Genomic DNA, 22,077 nt, shown 5'->3' with positions numbered 1-22,077 from the left:
TTCAATAATGGGAAATTAAACTGAAAACACATCAATATTTCTTTTAAAAAGAAGTCTTAAATTTGCTGATTTCGGTATTTACAGAATGACAGATGAGCATGGGTGGCACAGTGGTAAGCGCTGTTGCCGCCCAGCAAGGAGGTCGTGGGTTCGAATCTTACTTGTGGCCTTTCTGTGTGGAGATTGCATGTTCTCCCCGTGTCTGCGTGGTTCTCTCCGGGTTCTCCGGCTTCCTCCCACCACCAAAAACATGCATCTTAGGTGACACTAACTTACCCGTAGGTGTGAGTGTGTGTGTGGCTGATTGTCTGTCTCTATGTTGCCCTGCGATGAACAGGCGGCTTGTCCAGGGTGTACCCCGCCTCTCGCCCATTGACTGCTAAAATAGGCTCCAGCTTGGCCCGCAACCCGGCAACGGACAAAGCGGTTGGAAAACGAGTGAATGAGCACCATGTTGGATCTGAATGATATTTATATTCAATGAGTTTTAAGACTCACTAACCAGCAAGTCAGCCACAGTCTGCCAACAATCACATCTCCATCAAATTAAAATCAGAGACACACTCACTACTTCCATGGAGACATGAAAGCAATTACAATGTCACAATTCATTATTAAGCCAGCTCCTCAAACCAGGTCTTCCCGAGTGAAGGAGCAATAAGCCCAAAACTCCGCTGCTGCTGCGCCACCAAAACATATCTAAGATGAAAGGGCAGAAACTCACCGACCTGGAAAGGTACAAGGAAGGACCACACAAGATGCACGGAAGGATAAAGAATAAAAGTAAATGCAGGCTGTGAAGGAAAAGAAAGCTTTTCAACTGGGGGGGGGGGGGTTGAAGGCATTTCAGGGGAAACACACAAAACCAGAACGAGACACAAGTCAAAATTCACTGATGTCTGAAAATAATAATCATTGTTTGGCATCTGCGAAGTGTCCCTCCTTTGTCCCATTTATAACCGAACAGTCTGCTGTCTGGGACAGCAGACTGTTCGGTTATGATCCCGAGTAGAACAAGGGAAACCAGCCTGAGGAACTGGACTTGTTCTGCTCAGATCAAGGCTTAGCGACAGCTGAAATCTGTTCAATGACTGGAATCAGGAAGAATGGGAGGGGATAAGCGAAGAAAAGTCGGTACACCTCCGCATGGAGCCGTGATCAGTAAACAGTTTTGATGGTGTAGCATTAGACACCCTGCAGCAGTCTTTGCGTGTCTCAGTCACCAAGTGGTTAGCTAGTACTTAATATTCACAGCAGCACAGACACAAACACACACCTCCATGTGTCTTTGGTCTGGAAAACGTACTCAGACCGTTTATTACTGCGCATGCTCACAATGACTCAGGTAATTAACATGGATTTGCTACTCATGCTATTAAATATGCTTAAGTTATTATAAAGTGCAGCCACATTGTTGGTCTCTATGAGCATGAGAAGGGCCGAGAAGTTTGACAAGGAGTCTCATGTATTCAAACCTGATCAGAACACTGAGCAAGACCCTGACCTACGTGCACAGGCGATACGGGATCAAGAAGGGACTGTATGGAGGCCTCTCTCTCAACTACACCGGCTGCGGCCCCTCGCAGGCCGTGGCCCATTTATTTCGTTGCAGATGTTACCACTAGGTGGCACCATTGATCTTCTATTGAATTGTTTACTATCAGCGCTGATCACAACTTTTTTTTTAAAATATATATTTTATGAAATACAAGTCAAATTAGAATAATGTTTTATGTGCCGCTTAGTCATAGTATCCTGGCAGGTAGTGATATCAGTGCTTTTCATTAAAGTAATCTTTTGCTGGAGCAACAGAGACGACGAAACATTATTTCAAGAGTTGTGATTTTTGTCATTGCCAGTTTGTCTCTTGTCTTCTTCAGCATTTGATGCCTGCAGAGGTAAATCAGCATAACAAATAGTATAAATACTACCTCTACTTGTACGCATGCAGTTTACAGTGTTTGTAATGTCTTTGGCAAATTTAAAACTTCATTAGCTTTCTGTCACCCTTTGAAATATCCCTGCTATTGTAGCTGTGAGAGCTCAACATTAAATAATCTGAACATGCTGAGATGTGTTGGGATTAGATCAGGAGGTTCCCAACCTTTTCTATGGCTCGTGTTGTGCCCTGAAACAAGGGAATAGTAGTGAGAGGAGTGAAATCAAGCACGCACACAGCTCTGTCGTTCCCTCGTTTCTCTTGAATCATTTTACATCATAATAACACATACAGAACTCACCGGTAATTGATTAAAATTACGTATCAGCAATACCTGTTTTTAACATCCTCCTACTCTAAATGATGACATGAACATCTTAAACAATATATTTTTAACTCATTGCTTAATGCCAAATGGACAACTGAATAACTAAATTATTATTTGTATCCTGTCTTGCAGCATTAATGACAGTAGCTAGCTTACATGGTGAATCAAACGGAGGGAACAGTGTAATATAGCCTCGCCGCCATGCGGTCTAAAGCGTATACATCGTCTCCCGTCATAAGAACATTTTCAGCAATCCTAACAAAACGAAATATATAATTACTTTCAGTTAACGTCACCATAACACAGAGTAAACTACTGCTAACATGCTTTGTGTACATTAATTACCTTAAACAAGGGAATAGTAGTGAAAGGAGTGAAATCAAGCCCCCGATGTCCATGCGATGTTGCAGAGTCGTGTCAACCACGACAGCCCTACAACATCCAGGGCCTGAAGGAACTCTGGGCAGATCTCATCCACCCCTGGGGCCTTGCAACCGAGGAGTTTTTTGACGACCTCGGCAACCTCAGACCCAGAGATGGAAGAGCCCACTCCAGAGTTCCCAGGCCCTGCTTCCTCACCGGAGGGCATGTTGGTGGGACTGAGGAGGTCTTCAAAGTAGTTCCTCCACCGATCCACAACGTATTGAGTCGAGGTCAGCAGCACACCGTCCCCACCATACACAGTGTTGGTCGTGCACTGCTTCCGCCCTTTTTTTTTTTTTTTTTTGCAGACAAAGGCTAAGAATTTGATAGCGTTGCCTTACACACCTTTTTCTGTGCCCAATGATGTATTCCAGTCTGATCTCCTTTACAGAACGAGGGTGGAGACACTCCCCCCCCCAGGGACATGAGCGCCTCGTCCCACCCACCGCTGCCTGTTGAAACACTTTCTTGGTGTTTGTGCAACAGAAATGAGGAGAAGTGACATCTGTGCATCAGTGAAAGACATTTGAGAGGAAACCTGTCTTAAATTCTAAGCTGCTTTTTTTGTGTGTTTTTTTGGGGGGTCGGATTTCTTTTCTTCTTTTCTTCACGTTGGACATTTGGACGCTCGTGAAGTTGCCTTCGTCCTGCATGGCCAGCATGCTTTCTTACACGGTGACTATTTCCACGGGGAGCCAGTGGTTCGCGGGGACGGATGACTATATCTACATCACGCTGGTGGGCACGGAGCGGAGCAGCGAGAGGACGCTGCTGGACAAGCCGCTGTACGATGACTTTGAGAGGGGGGCGGTAAGTGATGCTGGGTGACACTGGGTGGGATGCAGGGCAGACAGACAGACAGACAGACAGACGACCATTCACCCTCTTATTCAGACCCCAGCCTGCGTGGTCTGAATAACAGACTCAGGTGGACTCTTACTGTGAGGAAACAGCACTCCCCACTGCGCCACCTAAAGAATGCAATGAATATAATTAATAAAATGAATCAAAGGCAAGTCAGAAAACAAAAACAATTCCTTGAAATTAAAATATTACATTTGCTATGTTTATTAGAATATTAGAATGGCAGGAGAGTGTAAATCCCCCCCACTACCACCAAAGATCCAGCAGGTTTAAATCAATTTAAATGGATTTGATGAATACGGATTTATTCATTCATTAAATAGATAGAGGTAATATATAACATAAAAATAACAAATAACACCATCATACAATCTTTTGCTGTCGGAAGATTGTGTTTGTGGAAGCAGTTCAGAGACCAGCGTGACCAACTCGAGGGTAAACTGTGTACATGAAGAAATAACAGAAGCCTGGAGTCTGTTAAACAGGAAGGTACAGCAAACAGGAAGAAATCTGATCGAGTACACAAATTGAAGAGCAAAAGAAAATAAATGGAACACGGAGGAGGACGGAGAGAAAATGTTGGAAAATGTGTGTGAAGCAGAAAACATAACAAGCTGGCAGCTAAAAAGAGGAATACACAAACCGTCAAAGACGGCCGAGGGTCAAAGAAAGAGGTCAAGATACTCAAACATGTTAAAGGTAGGAAGAGTAAAAAAAACTCAGACTTGGGAAAAAGAATAAAAACTTTTCTCCCGGAAACATTATAACATTTTAACATGGAAAACTCCATTTACGGATTCAAAAATCAGTTAAAAACACACATCAACTCTGATTCACTTTTCCTTTTCATGGTTGGTGTATGTAGACACCAAGAACAATTTAGAACCTTTTGATGATCCAGATTACCATGTGGACGGTGTAGATCTAATTATGAGGGGAGTGAGCTGCTTGGCGGAGGTCTGTTCTCTCTGAGTGCTTTTCTAGTTTATATTATGAATAATTTGGTTTATTACAAAAACATGAAGTTTTTATTGTTTTAGTGTTTTGTGGAAACTGCTGTTTCATGTTTCATTTTCTGGTGAACTGCTACGATTCCAGAACTCGCTGCATACTTACTGAGCTGCTGACTGTAATGCAGGTGGACTCTTACGACGTGCGGGTCGGGGAGAGCCTAGGAGAGATTGTGTTGGTGAAGATCCAGAAGAGGAAGTACTGGATGAACGATGACTGGTACTGCAGGTCCATCACCGTCAAGATCCCATCTGGAGAATACGTGGAGTTCCCCTGCTTCCGCTGGCTGGTGGATGACAAGGAGGTGGTGCTGCGAGCTGGAAGAGGTGGAGCCATCTCAAATGCAAAAAGGACAAGTTTAATAAATAGCCTCTGCTTCGTCCCTCACTTTGTCTCGTGTCTCTTGCAGCCTGTCTGCTCCAGGATGATAAGAGCAGCCTGCTCAAACAGCACAGGCAAAAAGAACTGGAGATGAGGAGAAAGGCGTGTCGGCAAGCTTCCTCTGCAGACGCCGTTTGTGTTTGTGTGTCAGGAGGCTGAGGGTGCTCACTAATAAGTAGTCGTCTATGTCCTTTACAGATGGAAGGAGTGGCAGCCGGGGTTTCCCATGAGCATAGATGCCAACAGACATAAAGATTTGCCCCAAGACATCCGCTTCGACAGCGAGAAGGCGGTGGACTTTGTCCTGAACTACAGTAAGGCGTAAGTTATTTTCCAGTCCATTAGCTGTGAAGCCGCTGATGCTGTGCAGAACAGATTCAGAGAAACTGGGACCCGAGAGGCGTCCCTCAAGGCAAGGTGTGGAAATGCTTTTTGTTGCAAAAACGACCATTTAATTTCATTTACAGAATAGAGAACCTGTGCGTGAACCAGTTCATGCACATGTTCCAGACTTCCTGGAGTGACTTCAATGATTTTGAGAGAATCTTTGTGAGAATCAAAAACACAATCTCAGGTCAGCTTCACACATATTTGTATTGTCATGTCATGTCATGCCGTGTCACGTTATGCTACTTTGTGTTCTGATTACATTATATTACAGAGTATGTGATGGAACACTGGAAGGAGGACTTCATTTTTGGATACCAGTTTCTGAATGGTTGCAACCCCGTGGTGATCAAAAAGTGCACCAAACTTCTCGACAAGTTTCCCGTCACTCATGAGATGGTCTCCGTCTGCCTGGAGAGGGAGCTGACGCTGGAGCAGGAAGTCGAGGTAGAGATGAGACGAGCTATTACATTTATTCAACCCAAACTGGGAAATAAACGGACAATGTAATGGGAGGAGAATCTGTTTACATGGGTAAAGCCACAAAGTGAATATTTTCACCATTTCAAAGATAAAAACATGCTGTGTGTAACATTTCTGCCTCTATCCAGTTCTCCGATTGATGTATAATGTGAGTTGATGTTCTGGCCCCAGGCAGGTAACATCTACGTCGTAGACTATGAGGTGTTAGATGGCATCAGCCCGAACTGCACAGATGCGTGCACTGTGCAGTACCTCGCCGCTCCGATCTGTCTCCTCTACAAGAACACTGAGAAGAAGATCTTGCCCATAGCCATACAGGTACAGTGATAATGAGCAAGTGTGTTTTACACCACGGGGGGGCGAGGTATTTTCCACTGGCGGGTAGGAGAGGATGCATCAGTCCTTTTCTGCTGCTTCTCCCTTGTATTTGGTCTTTTCCAGCTCAGCCAGACTCCGGGGGAAGACAACCCAATCTTCCTGCCCACAGACAGCGACTACGACTGGCTGCTGGCTAAGATCTGGGTCCGCTCATCTGACTTCCACCACCACCAGACCATCACACACCTGCTTCGAACACACCTGATGACAGAGGTGTTTGCCATTGCCATGTACAGAGAGCTCCCTGCGGTTCACCCTGTATATAAGGTAGGACTGGCTCAGTTGTTGACTAAGTGATTGGATGATTGATTGATGGATTCCTGTACTTTCTCCCAGCTACTTATTCCACATGTTCGCTTTACCATCGCCATCAACACAAAGGCCAGAGAACAGCTCATCTGTGAATGTGGCCTCTTTGACAAGGTGAGTTTCTGAATGCGCAGAAGAGGAAAACAATTCAATTCAATGCAACTTTATTTGCAATGCAGTATTTCAGTTTAAATTTCAGCAGCCACATGTGCAGACGATGAGTAACGATGATGCTAAATCTCCTTCCTTATCAAGGCCAATGCACTGGGTGGAGGTGGTCATATCCAACTGGTTCAAAAGGTCACAAAGTCCCTGACCTTCAGGTCTCTGACCTTCCCAGATATGATCAAAAGCCGAGGCATGGACAAGGAGGAGGAGCTGCCGACCTACTTCTACAGGGATGATGGCAACAGGGTGTGGGAGGCGACCAAGATGTGAGGAACGACTCTTCTTATAGCATTGATGAATAGTCTGTGTTTGAGGGCAGGAAAACAGCTGGAGGGAAGGATGAAGCGCATTTGGATAAGATTTGTGTACCCCTGAGTGTCAAGGGAAGCATTTTTAATTTTGTGTGTGTGTGTGTGTCTGACTGCTGTCCTGGTTCCGTTTTGGCAGTTTTGTGTCTGATGTGGTCCACATTTACTACACCACCGATGAGGCGGTGCAGGGAGATGAAGAAATCCAGGCCTTCATTAAAGAAGTGCGCTGCTTTGGCATGCAAGACTTTGAAAGCTGTGGTGGGTACACGTCTAAGATGTCCTACATAGTTTTACCTTTTAGCATTCCTGCAACCAACCAACTCATAGTGAGAGCTCGCCGTCTGTTCATATTGCATTAGTTGTGCTGCAGAGGACAGGTTCAAATACATCCCATTATAAAGATGCCTTTGCTAGCCGAGCACCAGTGTTGTAATATGTACCCTTCTTACATTTCCCCATCACCTTCCTCATTGCATTGTGCAAAGGATCTGTCCGTAACAGCACTTGCAAAATGAAAGCAGTGAATTTCTGTAGGACGCTTTCTCAGCCCTCTGTCTGCCACAATCCTGCAGAGTTTCCCAAGTCTGCGAAGTCCCGCAAGGAGCTGACGGAGTATCTGACCACTATTGTGTTCACTTCCTCGGCGCAGCATGCAGCGGTCAACTTTGGACAGGTGAGAAACGGGTCATCGCTACAGTTTAGCTCAGGAAGATGTTAAAGATATCCACAAGGACTTCCTAGAGCGCCTTGGCACAGTCCCTTAAAAATGTGGCCAGGAATGACGTCTGGTCTGGCTGCCTTGCGTGAGTCGATCCGTTACAGCATCCTCGTCACGCTGGCTGGAGCCAGACATGTGATCCGCTCAGCCGGTGGGGAGTCTCCGAGCGGCATTAGAAGTCATTACTACAGAGCATTGTGAGATTAATCAGCATTGATGCGGCAGGAAGAATTTATCTGCTGTAAATTGCAGTACGATTGGTGTTCGTGGATCCCCAACGCTCCGTCCACCATGCGGAGGCCTCCGCCCAAACAGAAGGGTCTGGCAGATATTCAAATGATCATCGACAGCCTTCCTGATCGCGGGCGTTCCAGCTGGCACCTCGGAGCCGTCTGGGCCCTCAGTCAGTACCAGGAGAACGAGGTATGGACAGGATGCGTCACGTCAAGGCACTCGTCTGCACACTTGCACACAACATCTTGGTGCAAACTGGTTTGTTTAATGGCCCAGAATGTCCAGCAAAGCTTCCCCCGTGTGTCCCGTCTCCCCTGCAGCTATACCTGGGTACGTACCCAGACGAGCACTTCGTGGAGAAGCCGGTGAAGGCGGCCATGGAGCGCTTCAGGAAGCAGCTAGCAGAGGTGACCAGCTCCATCAAGAGGAGGAACGAGACAAAGAATCTGCCTTACTACAACATGTCTCCAGACAGAATCCCAAACAGTGTTGCTGTTTGAGAAAGAAAATTAACCCATTTCATGTTTTATGAACAGCACATTTAAATTCTGCTGATGTTACAGAGCTGTGAGGAAAACTCACCCGTGTCTGATTCTGATATTTGCTAAACTACACAGTAAATGTTACTCAAATTGGAGTAAATATAACTCTGAGAGGAAAATAACAACTATGTAACAGTTACTCTGGTATATTTACTCTCCAGGTTTTACTGTGTAAGCTTTTCTTCTGATGTATTTTACATGGAATTAAAATGGTTTTATTCCTACACCGTGCATCATTTCTATCTGCTAGTAGTTCAGATGTTTTCCATCCTGTGTTACTTACTAGAAAAGACACGGTAGCGCCTCTTACATAACATCACTGCACATTATTTAGGAAGTATAAAGTCATAAAGCATTAAAAGTAACTTCATTTTTTATTTTGTTCTTTTTAATTCTACATACTTCAATAATGGGAAATTAAACTGAAAACACATCAATATTTCTTTTAAAAACAAGTTTGTTTTCCCCCCAAACAATTTCATACACTTACTAGTTCAAAGTAAATTGACACAAACTTGTGGATTGATATAAGACAGGGGAACAGTCATATGTACGTTCCAGTCCATTCAGTAGTAAACAAACGCAGCTTTATGCAAGTTACCTTCCCAGACATGATATGTTTGAAGAGACAGTGTAAATGTGGACAGAAGCATAAACCATAAATAACATTTTTACAAGTACCTTTCCCTCCCAGTTAATCTCCTGCTCTATGATTAGACGATGTGGAGATCAGTTCATAGTGACGATCAGACAGAAGCAGATCTTAGGGGAACACGGCCGTTACTAAAAGAGAGCTCAATATTTATTGAGACGAAATCAATACTTCTGCACCAGACTTCATGAAAGGAGCCAGCTCCTATACGAATACAACACAAAATCCATCTGTAATCCCCCATACTTCCATCTTCTGTGCAACTAAAATATATGGGGGGGGGGGATGAAAGTTTCATGTCTACGATCAGCATTGAAAGAAAAATTGCCAAGCATGTGAAAAAGCAAGAAGGAGCTGATGTTCACAGCCAAAGTGCAATCAAAGAGAAAACGCCCGGGAAAACGCTCCGTGTAAGTTGCATGAATCCACTAATGAAAGGAGTTTTCAAATGAACACTTTGTACTCTCGTTTTCCTTTAAAAAATAAATACAACACAAAATAAAGAAATTGTCATTTTCTACCCAGAGGACACCATGGACATTAAACACTATTACATAACCACTGAATAGAATAATGACAATGGGGTAATTGCACTTTTTATCTGTGACTGTTCAGAGACGCGTCACCATTGATCCAACTTGACACACGACGACTCCCTTGGCTCGTATTATGAATTAAAATTATATTAGATTCTATATTTCAGTTCTACATGGGGCATGTACACAAATAGTCTGCATTGGTGCAAGAAAAAAAAAACAAAGTTAGGTTCCATTTATTGCTGCTGATGGCAGTAATGGTCACGTTGCGTTGTTTAGACAGTATACTGGTATCAAAGAGGCTTTAAACATGTGTGCTGCTGGAATGGCTGTGAGGCTCAACATGAGCCTGGCATCACTGTGCTCCCATGTGCCCAATAAAGCACTTACAACGACTGCAAGGCTAAATCACAGCGCCCTGAGAAATGAACCGCTGCACCTTCCGCTCCTCGCCAGCACGGGGCGCGCCACGCAGCTCAGCGCAACATCCTACACCGGCTGTCTGACATTCATTTTTATTGCAAATTAAATGATCCGTTTGCTAATTAGCGACAGTGAATTTATGCTGCGATATATATAAATACTATTAATGTAGCTCAGTTGTGCTTCAATGTGTCTTTTTGTGTTTGAGGAATAAAGAAAGTGGAACAAAAGGTAAGAGATGAAAAACCGAAATATGGGGAAAGATGCTGGCTGTTTGATTAATGACTAATTAAATCAAATGCAAGAAAAGAGACTTCTGGTCTGCTTGGTTATTAATACACACTATAGTGTGTGTGTGTGTGTGTGTGTGTGTGTGCATGCAAGCTTGACTATCGTTTTTTCGTTTGCTTGTTCTCTTCTGTTTTTCTTGACTCATGCACAGCTAAAATGATCCTGAAGCTTATTCTGGGCACTCGATTGAATGGTTTGGCTCTCGCTTCCATTTGGGGTCAATCAATGCAGCGCGTTAAAACAATAGGAGTATTTGGAGGCTGAAAATAGGCAGTTGTGATTTCCTCAAGGCTTATCTGAGACTAAGCAAACAAATCCAATATCAAAAACTGCACGTGGAATATTGCACGGTAAATACTTCATTTGCCGTTTGCATGATAGAAAACCGTTAGTGACGCCGTTTGAGCACAAAGACTCCCGCAAAGACTTTTGGAAATCATCTTGCAATTTCCACTGATCAGTAATTTTTATTATTATTATTATTATTAATATTTAACTATTGTTTTTTTAAATCATATATACCAGTACATATATTTTTTTTTAAGTATACATTCTCCAAGCCTTCAGAAGGTTTGTGCTGCATGGGGTAGAGAAATAATGCGGCTGGATTCTCCCAGTATCTCTCGTTCGCAACCCCTTTGTCTTTCTTCTTTCACTGACAGACTAACATTCCAGTCGATAACGTGTTTGTAACCCCATAACGTTTTTGTCGTCCGTGAAAGGTTTCATTTATACATGAATGTGAACATGTGGGGGGGGGGGAGGGGGGATGTGATGTCATATAAAAGAGGACCCAACGAAGGCTGTTTTGCATGTGCTCTCCCCCAACGCAAGTCATCATAAAAAAAGAAACGCGGAGCAAAAAGACAGGATGGGAGTTCCTGTGGGAGCTAAAAACAAAAGTGATTTGATGCATGTTCCGATCCAAACCAGCTCGGAGCGCTCAGAACACAACGCCAGCGATGGCAGGAGCCGGAATGCTCCTGAGATCTGATGCACGGTGCTGCATACAGACAGACCTGCAGCAGGTTAGCCCAAGACCCAAGGGAGGAAATAATAAAATCACAAATGTGTCGAGCTCCAGAGTCGTTTCTGAGTCTTTTTTTGTCTCAGTCCTGCTTTCCCAGAAGCGTGTGTGTGTATGCGGGCGGGACGTGTCCAGGCTTCACCATATTTACGCAAGTCAGTAAAGACAGATGAGTCCTGGGAACAGAAAGCGACCCGAGCATGGAGTGAGGGGACAGATGAAAGGACGTATAAGGCCAGACAGGAGGAGTGTGAGTCGATCTGGGATCAGACAGAGCGTCCGCGTCATCCCTCAGCCATCGAGCATTTCCACGATGGCTATGCTTCTGAGTGTGGAGTAAGAATAGGGCGATCCATGGAATGGGCCGAGCGGTCAGACGTGGAGCACCTCCATACTGTTGTCCTCTGTCTCTGTGTACTGGGAGGAGTTTGTGTCCGACTGGGCAGGAGCCAGAGCTTCCTTGCTCTCCAGACTCGGCTCCATGAGCGGCGGCTTCTCCAGCGCCAGCTTTTTACAAGTGTCCGGACGATTTTGGACGTATATGACCCGGTTATATGCCTTGAGTCTCCTCCATAAATGGATATAGACTTTGCACTGGACGTACATGAACACCAGCCCGCCGGTGAAGCCGATAGCCACCACCACCAGTTTGGTCCAGAAAGGCCATTCGAGGATCCCTGCAGTACAGCAGACATACAAAATAAAAGAGTAAAAAATTACAGCAGACATACAAAATAAAAGAATAAAAAATTACAGCGGACATACAAAATAAAAGAATAAAAAATTACAGCAGACATACAAAATAAAAGAATAAAAAATTACAGCAGACAAACAAAATAAAAGAATAAAAAATTACAGCGGACATACAAAATAAAAGAGACAATTGCACTAAAAACTATTAATATAAATATCATTCAAATCCAACATGGTTGTTGGACGATTGACATGAGTGAAAACAAAGGGCCTCTGGTGGGGCAGGGGTTCGGGCCCCATCAAACACAATCATCCCATTCGTTTCCGCTCACTTGTTTTACAATGCATTCTCATTTCGCTCTGATGCTGGAGCCTGTTTAAGGCATAAGAACATATTCACATGCCGATAAAAATAAATGACTGCTGGAAAATTGAGAGGAACAACTTCAATTTTTTTTTTAACACTTCAGTAGTAAATGTGTAAATATTTGCCATCAGCTATAAAATAAAAATCTAAATCTAGGAGGCAGATCTTGAAAAACCACTTCATGTTAGCATGCATAAATAATTCACATAATTTAACATACAAACCCATTGATTGGTCGACAACAGCGTTACTAGATCCTGTCCCTGAGATTCAGTAACCCTGATTGAAAATATGCATAACATGAAATATCAGGTTGTGGAAACACCTGTTTACGCTAGCCTATAATATAATATAAGTAGAATATTAATGATTAGGCAGGACAGCAATACCAATACTTAATGAGAAGATATTCTCAAGCCATCTGCCGTGTTTGTTTTCATTCAAACCCCCCCCCCCCCCCCCACCATCACACAGAAAATAAATCGCAGCAGACAGACGGACAAGAAACAGCGTCTGTGTTGATGTGCCTGGAACGTCCACTGAGACGTCCACTGAGCTAGCCTTTACGCATAAGAAGTATTACTTTTATCCTGAAAGGCAACAGGAAACAGGAAGGGGAATGGGGTAAAGTACAATTGGAAAAAATCTGGAAACAGCAGACAGAAACACTAAGGGGGGGGGGAGGGGTTGAGGGTTACACAATTTGAAAGACAAAAGGTCAAAGTGTAAAAGTTTACCTGGGATTCTTCCGGCTGCATGAGTGGAGAGAGTGTAAGAATCAAGAACACACAGAAAAGACCGACAGAAACGGCAAATCGCAGAAACCGAAGGACAAATATGACAGTTGCACATTTGTGATGTGATTCATCATGCAGTTACTGACTGTGCCTCTAAATGCATTTCAAAGTGTCCAAGATGCAACTCTGATGTAATCTCTGGAAGCAAACCGGGGGGGCCAAGCTGAGCCTCTGGGTGACTTGACAGCGAACAAACAGGACCCGCTGCGGACCTAATTTCTATCGCCATGGTGATTGAACCTGACAGGTTGGGCTAAACGGCACAGCCTGCTCTTCCATCTGCAGCCCGGTCTCTGAAGAAGCGAGCATGCCGGCGAGGAATGAGGAATGAGCGACACCAGCGAATGGTATAGCATGCGAGGGCATGCCGCTCTGATGATGGCGCCGTCCATCCGTCGGTGCCGCTGACCATCTCGGTGGCGATGGATGCAAGGAGCCCTTTGAAGAGCTGGAGCTCGGACAGAGGCTTCGGGGCTTGAACAGAGCGGCTCTCACGCTGGATTACGGCCCGTAGCTTTTCTGTCGCTCACATTTTTAACCAGTTCGGCTTAAACACTTTACGCTGGTACAAATCTGGAAGGTTATCATGGGACACGGCGCCGGTTTACGTGCAGAAACAAAGTAAACGGGCTGTGTGGTCAGCAAAAAGTGGGACCATTGAGTGATGGGCTTTCAGCCGTCTCCGTTTCTGCCACAGACACACATGGAGCAAACACACACTGATAACGCAATGCTGCAAACACTTCTAGCCCCGTTAGGGCCTATTGCTGGTTTCCTTCCTTCCTCTACCAGCAAAACTGACCTTCAACTCGTCATTTTTACTCCCTCCATGCACACAAACTCTGATTCAAGCCTCCTGAAGTTGTCAGAACAAACTTCGTGATGAGACAACCCCCCCCCCCTCCCCCCCCCGAGAGTCTCAAGCTTGGATGGATAAATAAATCTATCATTCTATTCTCTCTTCCTCTTTTATCCCTTAACCCTCACTCTTATTGTCTCCAGATCTGAAATCAAACACAACGGACACAGATAATCGTCTCTAATGGCTCTCAGCACGCTTTGACGCCCGCTGAGCGTCTCCCGAGTCGATTTACACTCACATGCATTTCAATCTCTGACTCCCTTTCACACTGCAGAAATGCAGGTTTGTTAATAAATACTTGAATGACTTCCAACACAATGATCCTACATTATTGTGCGTGTGTGCGTGTGTGTGTGCGTGCGTGCGTGCTTGGGGATCTGGGCCTACACTGACCTTGTCTGATTTCATCTGCGGTTCTGTCGATGAGAACGTAGAGCGACCACACCACGCAGGTGATGGCGATGATGTGGAAGGTGACTGAACACATGATCTTTCGTCTCTCGCTCGCCGTCATCTGGAGCTTCTCCCACTGTTGCAGAGGACAAATGCAGTTTGGGGAGGTCAAAAAACGGAAGCATTTCACATATTTGGGATTAAACGTTTGGATTCCTCTGCCCTTTGATTAACTGAATATTGGATGGAAAGAATTCATCTACAGTGAGTGACTAAGCTGCACGTAAAGCTTCCTGGTCGGGGGGGATTAAGATGTAGAAAAATCATTAGCGTCTTGAAACAACAGGAAATGAGTCCAGCCATACAAACAAAACACAAAATATGAAGGCAGCACCATCGGAACCCTTTTGTATATAATCCATCCTAACACTGTTAGAGCATCCAGTGATGACATGGCATGATTGCAGGCTCAGTTTGACGAGAAGCGGGGGCTGCACTACGCTGCAAAACCAAGCATCCATCGATAAACGCTTCATATTCAGACACTGACAACGCCGGCGCTCAGCAGACGGATTCAAAGGCCGTTAACAGCAGAGCGCTTGCGTCAGGCCTTTTGTGTCGCTAATGAAGGGTGGAGGAATTGTAATGAGATTGTCCTCCGATCTCCAGGGTGAATGATAAGCGCCTTTAATGTTAGCTTGCTTCCTCTGAGCCGTTTGAAATGCAGCACAACCAGCCTTTATGAGCTCCTCTCCCTGACAAGGCATGCTGCTGTTATCTGTGAAGCAGTTTGGAGACGGGTTGTGGCATCCTCAACTTTGTGATGAAGGAGTGATGTGAGCTCAGTGCGGTGTGTGTGTGTGTGTGTGTGTGTCCCGAGTGGGGATGCAGCACCAAAGGGGAATAAGGAGGTACTTTTCAATAATGCATTCTGCTGTGGCAGCTTTCAGACAAGCTGTTACAGTTTTGGGATGACGAGGAGCCAGCGATCCTTGTTTCATGTCTTCGTCTAATGGTTCGATGTGTAACGGCAGAGCAAGGCAGCGGTTCAATTGGTTTCTGATTCCAACAACAAAATAATTGCTCTCGGGCTGCATTTAGCTTTAGAGCGTGAGCCCTTGGCCTCATCCCTCAGCCTCACCCGTTTCCTTTCAGCTGCCCTATATATTAAAGCCCAAAATAGCCCCAAATAATTATGTAAAATAATACTAATTTATTTTCTTTTGCCCATTTGCCAAGCTTAAAGTGAAACGCTATCTCATGAGCACTGAATCAGATGGTTGTGGAAATAGCGGCTCTGCGCTTCACTTCAGTCAGAGCTGCAGGACGTGCAGCGCAGGCCGCCGTACCTTGCGTAGCGGCTTGAGCTTCGTCTCCATGATGAACTCATATTTACACAGTTCACAGCAGCGAGTGTCGGAGCTCTTGATCCACTGCTGCAGGCAGGACTGGTGGACGAAGCGCAGGCTCCCCGTGCAGTGGCATGGCGTGATCAGAGAACTCTCCTCATCACCTTCACAGTGACAAATCCTGTGGGAAACAAAGAATACACGTCGAAACGAGATGCAGCGTCGGGAAGACGAGAGACGAAGGATCAAACTGAGAAAAGCTGGCAGGCAAAGCTCACGCATTTAAACGTTTTCAACATTTAAGCAAACTGCAGTTTTAGGTGCTGCATGTAGCCTCCTCCAGCTGTGTATGAGTGTAACAAGACAAATTGTTAGGCCAGCACGGCAGGTGGGAAGATCCTTCCACAAATATATAAGCGTAGTAAGGACAGAGAGTCAATATGCCACATGGATGAACTCCCCTTCCTTAATTTTTAAATTGAGATGAGATTTTTCAGAAACTATAATCTTCTGTGATCTCAACATGTCACAGCAAAACTAATCTCGGACAACTTGCGCTCGTACCAATCTTAGTCTTGACGAGTGCAGACCCGGTAATCAACAACGGCGTTCTGGCACCCAGCCCATCGGTTGGATTCGGAACTATTTGTAAATCTGGTCATGTGAAGAGAGTGGATTTAACAGATGTGATATTCTTCTATAGATGTTGGTAAGAAACATCTTCCACTACATCAAAGGCCTACCGAACCGGGCTTCCAAACAACCTGTCCCTGATTGACAGGTTGGAGGACAGAACCCATGAGTCATCCACACTACGGAGGAGCGCTTCATCTGTGGTTCGGCTCATCCCACACACAGTTAAGTTGTGTACGAATCCAGACTCACTGACCAGCAAGTCAGCCACAGTCACATTAATATCAGAGACACACTCGCTACTTCCATGGAGACATGAAAGCAATCACAATGTCACAATTCATTATTAAGCCAGCTCCTCAAACCAGGTCTTCCCTAGTGAAGGAGCAATAAGCCCAAAACTCCTCTGCTGCTGCGCCACCAAAACATATCTCAGATGAAAGGGCAGGACGTCACCGACCTGGAAAGGTACAAGAAAGAACCACAGAAGATGCACGGAAGGATAAAGAAGAAAAGGAAATGAAGGCTGTGAAGGAAAATAAAGCGTTTAGACCGGGGGGGGGGGGGGTTGAAGGCATTTCAGGAGAAACACATAACAAAACCAAATCAGAAAGAGACATAAGTGAAAATTCACCGATCTGGCCAAAGCATTACAAGGTCAAGAGAGCAAGCGGACAATAAAGTAGGTAATTCTGTGGTTTTCCCACCTGGGGGAGGAGGGAGAGAGGCTGGAACCAAGATCAAGGGATTCAGAGAGAGAGGAGGCCTTTGTAATTTTATGTTTGTTTGCATGGATCATCAGATAACGGCACGTAGATCGTCATCCAACGCGCACTGCGCTTCATCTCTCCTTCAGAAGAACAAGGGAAACCAGGCTGAGGAACTGGACTCGTTCTGCTCAGATCAAGGCTTAGCGACAGCTGAAATCTGTTCAATGACTGGAATCAGGAAGAATGGTCTAAGAAAAGTCGGTACACCTCCGCATGGAGCCGTGATCAGTAAACCGTTTGAATCATCAGCTGAGCAATTTAGGCTTGGAGGCTTGAAATTAAACAGATCCATACATCTTTTAAATTGATACCGACGACCGATAACTTCTGATGGGTGATACTGGAAGGGTAGGGAACAATGCACTCCCTCTCTCTCAGACGTTTTATTACCGTCGCCGAGTTCTGGAAGGAAGGAAGGATCTGGATTACATTTCCAGAAAATGTTGGGAATGTTACCAGGAACAGACGTTTAAGCTTTGGTGCTGATCCAGAATAGATCCTGGATTCTGGTTCAGTTTAAAATTGTCGTTAACATTACAGTCAACGGAGATTCAAAATTTGTTCCTCAATACCTTGGCTGATTATTGGCCGATGTTTATGGACTTAAGTGGAGAAAACCAACAATAACGAATCACACTTATTTGTATGAAAATGAATCAGCTGAGGTTTCAGCATCATGAAACCCATCCCTAGCTGGGCATTTAAGCTTTTGCAATCAGCAGACCGTTTATTGGTTGGATCTACATCGTGTATTCCCCATAAAATTGGCAGAATTTCTCTCAAACACAGAACATAAAATGCAACATTTGCACATCCATATGTTTGACAGATTGATCAAACGCCCGTTGGCCGATTGGCAGCTAAATTCATTGCATCTCCATCAACAGCTAATTCCAAGGAAATTCAGGACCGGGAAGGAAGTTAAACTTTTATGTGCGTCTCTTAAGCTGCCAAAAACACAGTGTGCTTAGCAGTAACTTTAATTGGGGACAGCTGCCATTCAGAGTATGACAACATTAAAATGTGAGAAAACAGAACTGGAAAAACATGCAAGCATCGCAAGCTGGACTGACGACTAGCGCTGCAACAAGTCAGCCCTGCTAATGCATCCACTTCCTTCCTGTTCTCCCGCCTCCATCCTTCCGCTTCTCTCCATCGGCGTCAAGCCGATCTCGGCTCTCCCTACGCTCTCGTGATCAGACATAAAAGGCATCCTATGGAAGTTTTCAAATGCTTCATTTGTAGCTTTTACACTCCTGCATGCATGAGGACAACAGATGGGGTGGGTCATTAAAAACGCTCGGCGCACAAAAGCCATGAATAAAATAGGGAAAGACGAGAACAAGCAAAGCAAGACGCAGGGCCCGGACCAGGTGGAGAGACTGGGCTATACGAGCAGATGGCAGCAATGCAGGCTTTTGAAATACTGACTGGAATCTGCTTTTATGAGGATGCATTACACGCATTGTGTAGATTAGAAGGATACACACAATTTGCTGGTGAGCATCGTGAAATGTAATGCTGTAATGCTGAAAGGCGTGCGAGAGCCTTTCAGCATTACGTTTTGTGAGTCATCCAACACGGGCTGGATGATAATTAACGTGTGCCATTCCGCTGTGCAGGACAGAGTCCAGCCGACAAACAGGTGAGGTCAGCCTCCTGCATGCAGAGCTCACGCTGCGAGCCACCTGACGTACAGCTGACACAGTGTGTGTGTGTGTGTGTGGCTGCGCAGGCCATTTGAAGCCAATAATCAGCCTCCTGATCTCTGGCCCTCCTCACCTTTCCAATTCTAAACTCGTTTCCCTAACAGCTCACAGCTGACATATAATCTGGAACAGAGAACAAACACAGACTACAGCTGATTGGACAAAAAAAAATAGACACAAAAAAGCGAAAGACCTTTGTGTTGAAAGTATGTTTCATGTTGCGTATTTGCAGATGGATAATTATTGTGGGGTGGCATGGTGGTGCAGTGGGTTGCGCTGTTGCCTCACAGCAAGACAGTTCCGGGTTCGGAACTGTCCCACAAAGGCTGTTGTGAAACTCAAAACCTCTGCTGCACTCTCTCTCTGACAGAGACACACTCCATTCCTCAGTAGCGTTACACTTTCCACACCAGCCTCTGCCCCTGCATCGTTGCCTGGAAACTACAAAAAGGTTTAAGCTTAGGGGTAAAAATCAATCAGAAATCTTCACAGCCCGTGTTGGACATTTTAATAACACATCGATCAGGGAACAAAAAAGACCACTGGGAGAAGAATGAAAGGAATGGAATGAAGTCACGTTTCTGTTCTAGACACGCAGGGGGGGTTGAAGCAGGACAGCTGAGGAGGAGGCGTGTGGTGTTGGGGGGGGGGGGGGGAATAAAGTCGGGTTCTTCTGAATAAAACAATCCATTGCTAGCAGGGGAATTGAGGACAAACACAGCTGTGGGGCAAAACATTTGTGCGGTAGCTACACTACAGGATGAGATGTTCTCCACTCCTACAGAGACCTCTCACTGCCAGGAAATGGCACCGGGGCAAGCTGGGCTCTACCAAGTCACAGGAAACACGGGTGGGGGGGTTATACCCCCGCAGACAGGCACCCACCTGCAGCAGTCCCCTGATAACGAATAGGGTGATTGTGGCCCAGTTTTCTCTGACCACGGTGACGGGTAGCAGTCCAAATCGCTGTCCTCATCCATGTAGCACAGGGGGGCTGGACTAGAACCAGGCCCAGCTTCAGTGACTGTTGCTAGCTGGCCTGTGCCTTTCCACACTGGCTTAAGCTGCTCCTCCTCAAAAACGTCATCGTCTCCCAGCAGATCCTCAGGTGGAAACCCCGACTCACTGCCTTCCAAAGCGCTAGTGGACCTGGTGATGTGGAGGTGAGAGGCGTGGCGGCCCAGCTCAGAGCACTGCAGGCTGGCGGAGGTGGAGGATCGGGAGAAGGGGAGGAGGAGACGGAGGAAGTTGGTGCTGGGAGAGTGATGAGGTGGGAGGTGGTTGTTGGACGGAGGAGAAGGATGGGTAATTGTGTGGTCAGAAGATGGGAGACAAATGGCCGGCGGGGTGCCTAGCATGTATTTGTAGTTGTTGGTGAAGGAAGGGACGAGGTGTGGGTGGGTGCGTGCCCAGAAGGCAGAATTTAAGTTCTGGTGCGAGGGTGGGGCAGCCAGCTCGCTGTCGACTGTTCTTTCCCTTGAATCTGAGCCAGGTGGATGGGCGGAGTCGGGCTTCAGCTCCAGCTCGCCCTCAGAGCAGGTACGGTCGATAAAGTGCAGCCCTCGACAAAGACCGTCCACCCGCTGGCCCACATCATTCAGAGACACAGAAAACCTGAGGGCGCCGTCGGGTTGGCTGGCTGAGGAGGAGGAGGAGCGGATGAGGGAGAGCCAGTCCCGTTGTTTGATAGGCTTGCCGGGCGGTAGGGCTTCTGTGCAGAGGGTGGCGACTGAAATACCTCCTGAACTTTGACAGGCTTTACCGTTAGAGCTCAGCAGAAGCACTGCAGTCTGCTTCGGACTGCCCTCGTCCCGGCTGCTGCCGAAAACGTGTTTTTATGAGAGATTGATGACCGTGGTAAAGAACAGCAGGAGGAGGAACCAAAAAAAAAAGAGAAATGGAGGAGAGATCATGCATTTGCAAAGAAAGGAAATTGATTCACTGATCAGTGATGGAATGACTGATCGAGCGTGGTATAAGGGACGAAGACGCTCGTACCTGCAGATGTCCTGGCTGGAGGGGGACACCGACGTCCGTGAGAAACTGCAAGGAGTGTTGACTGAAGTCGGGCTCCCCGCCTGCAGGAGAAACACGTGCACAAATTAAAACCACAGGATTGATCACCGCCTCGCCCATCGCACCTGCCGGGCGTGTTTCACTAAGAGCGGCCATTTCAATGTTGTACCACAGCAGTTCATGGAGCACCAGGGCCGCTTGATGTTCTGGACTATCGCAGTTCTTTCTGTGCATTAAGATCCTGCTATTTCAGGCTCCGACGCAAAGACTACGCTTTCTGTGCGAATGCGTCGCATTCTTCTTTCCGTTGGCTCGACCGCTTTTATAACTGCAGTTAAATGCGACAGGTCGAAGCTGCGATGAACAACGGAAGATGCTGCAGCAGCAATCTTAGATTCCTAGACATGCATTCTATAAATACTTTCAGTGCTCCCCAGGGCTTGGTTAAAACGTCCAGGATAGACTGACTGTCCATTTGTCTTGTTCTTTCTCTTCAGCGATGTTTCTCACCCTCCTCAGGTCTCCAGTTTTGACATTTTGACAGCAGAACAGTGATGAAAAGCAAACAGTTTGAGGAATGTCAGGGGAGTTGACTAATGAATGTAATAATGAATTACATGAAGAATAATTAGGTCACTAAAGGGTATTCAAGCAAGATATATTCATCATACAGACATGAGAGTTGCATCTATATTCTGATTAACTTGTTCAATGCCAGCCGTTTCAGCTCATTTTCCCTATTTTTCTAATTACCCACAGAATATTATGTACTATAACTATGCAAACACCGAACCTACCAAATGTAAGATTCAAGTCTCTTCTTTCATCAGGAAAAAAAGGTGCATTCCTACCATTTTTCGTTCTGGTATTATTGGCCGTTGAAGAGAGGCAGAATTCAATTTCAAACCTAATTGATGTCTTTAGACGCCAATTGGCAGTGAATGTTCGGATTTAGATTGAAGTCTTCAGACATCGATGGCATTGAATGAGTTAACAAGTAAGTGTATTTCTCCCCAAAAATCTAAACTATTCCCTTCCCAATGTCTCCATGATGCTCTACCAGAATCCCATCAGAGAGACTGG

The 22,077-nt window shown here is 45.6% G+C and overlaps 2 protein-coding genes across 2 annotated transcripts in view; one reads left to right on the top strand and one right to left on the bottom strand.

Annotated features, from left to right (window-relative positions):
- The first annotated feature begins 3,274 nt into the window (after positions 1 to 3,274).
- LOC137896211 (polyunsaturated fatty acid 5-lipoxygenase-like) lies at positions 3,275 to 10,275 on the top strand. Its single transcript, XM_068741743.1, has 14 exons — positions 3,275 to 3,500; positions 4,693 to 4,891; positions 4,975 to 5,056; positions 5,145 to 5,267; positions 5,414 to 5,520; positions 5,608 to 5,780; positions 5,988 to 6,139; positions 6,263 to 6,461; positions 6,531 to 6,617; positions 6,759 to 6,937; positions 7,119 to 7,240; positions 7,555 to 7,655; positions 7,953 to 8,123; positions 8,255 to 10,275. Exons 1-14 carry the CDS (start codon positions 3,342 to 3,344, stop codon positions 8,432 to 8,434), a joined length of 2,034 nt encoding a protein of 677 aa, XP_068597844.1. The 5' UTR covers positions 3,275 to 3,341; the 3' UTR covers positions 8,435 to 10,275.
- A 1,384-nt stretch (positions 10,276 to 11,659) lies between these two features.
- marchf8 (membrane-associated ring finger (C3HC4) 8) overlaps positions 11,660 to 22,077 on the bottom strand; it is a 35,993-nt gene continuing 25,575 nt past the window's right edge. Inside the window, exons 3-6 of the mRNA XM_068741395.1 lie at positions 20,977 to 21,056; positions 15,867 to 16,047; positions 14,518 to 14,653; positions 11,660 to 12,082 (exon numbers count right to left, since the gene is read on the bottom strand). Of these exons, the coding sequence (XP_068597496.1) occupies positions 11,778 to 12,082; positions 14,518 to 14,653; positions 15,867 to 16,047; positions 20,977 to 21,056 (702 nt within the window). The 3' untranslated portion in view covers positions 11,660 to 11,777. The remainder of the gene's footprint in view (positions 12,083 to 14,517; positions 14,654 to 15,866; positions 16,048 to 20,976; positions 21,057 to 22,077) is intronic.

Source organism: Brachionichthys hirsutus, chromosome 7, assembly GCF_040956055.1.
Source record: "Brachionichthys hirsutus isolate HB-005 chromosome 7, CSIRO-AGI_Bhir_v1, whole genome shotgun sequence".
NCBI classification, from domain to species: Eukaryota; Metazoa; Chordata; class Actinopteri; order Lophiiformes; family Brachionichthyidae; genus Brachionichthys; species Brachionichthys hirsutus.
This window is presented reverse-complemented; position numbering and strand designations above follow the sequence as displayed.

Excerpts from the sequence above, each read along its gene's own strand:
- LOC137896211 (XM_068741743.1), top strand. The coding sequence starts at position 3,342 with ATGGCCAGCATGCTTTCTTACACGGTGACTATTTCCACGGGGAGCCAG. Across the intron at positions 3,501-4,692 it reads ATGACTTTGAGAGGGGGGCG|GTGGACTCTTACGACGTGCG; the intron begins GTAAGTGATGCT and ends ACTGTAATGCAG. Across the intron at positions 5,781-5,987 it reads CGCTGGAGCAGGAAGTCGAG|GCAGGTAACATCTACGTCGT; the intron begins GTAGAGATGAGA and ends TTCTGGCCCCAG.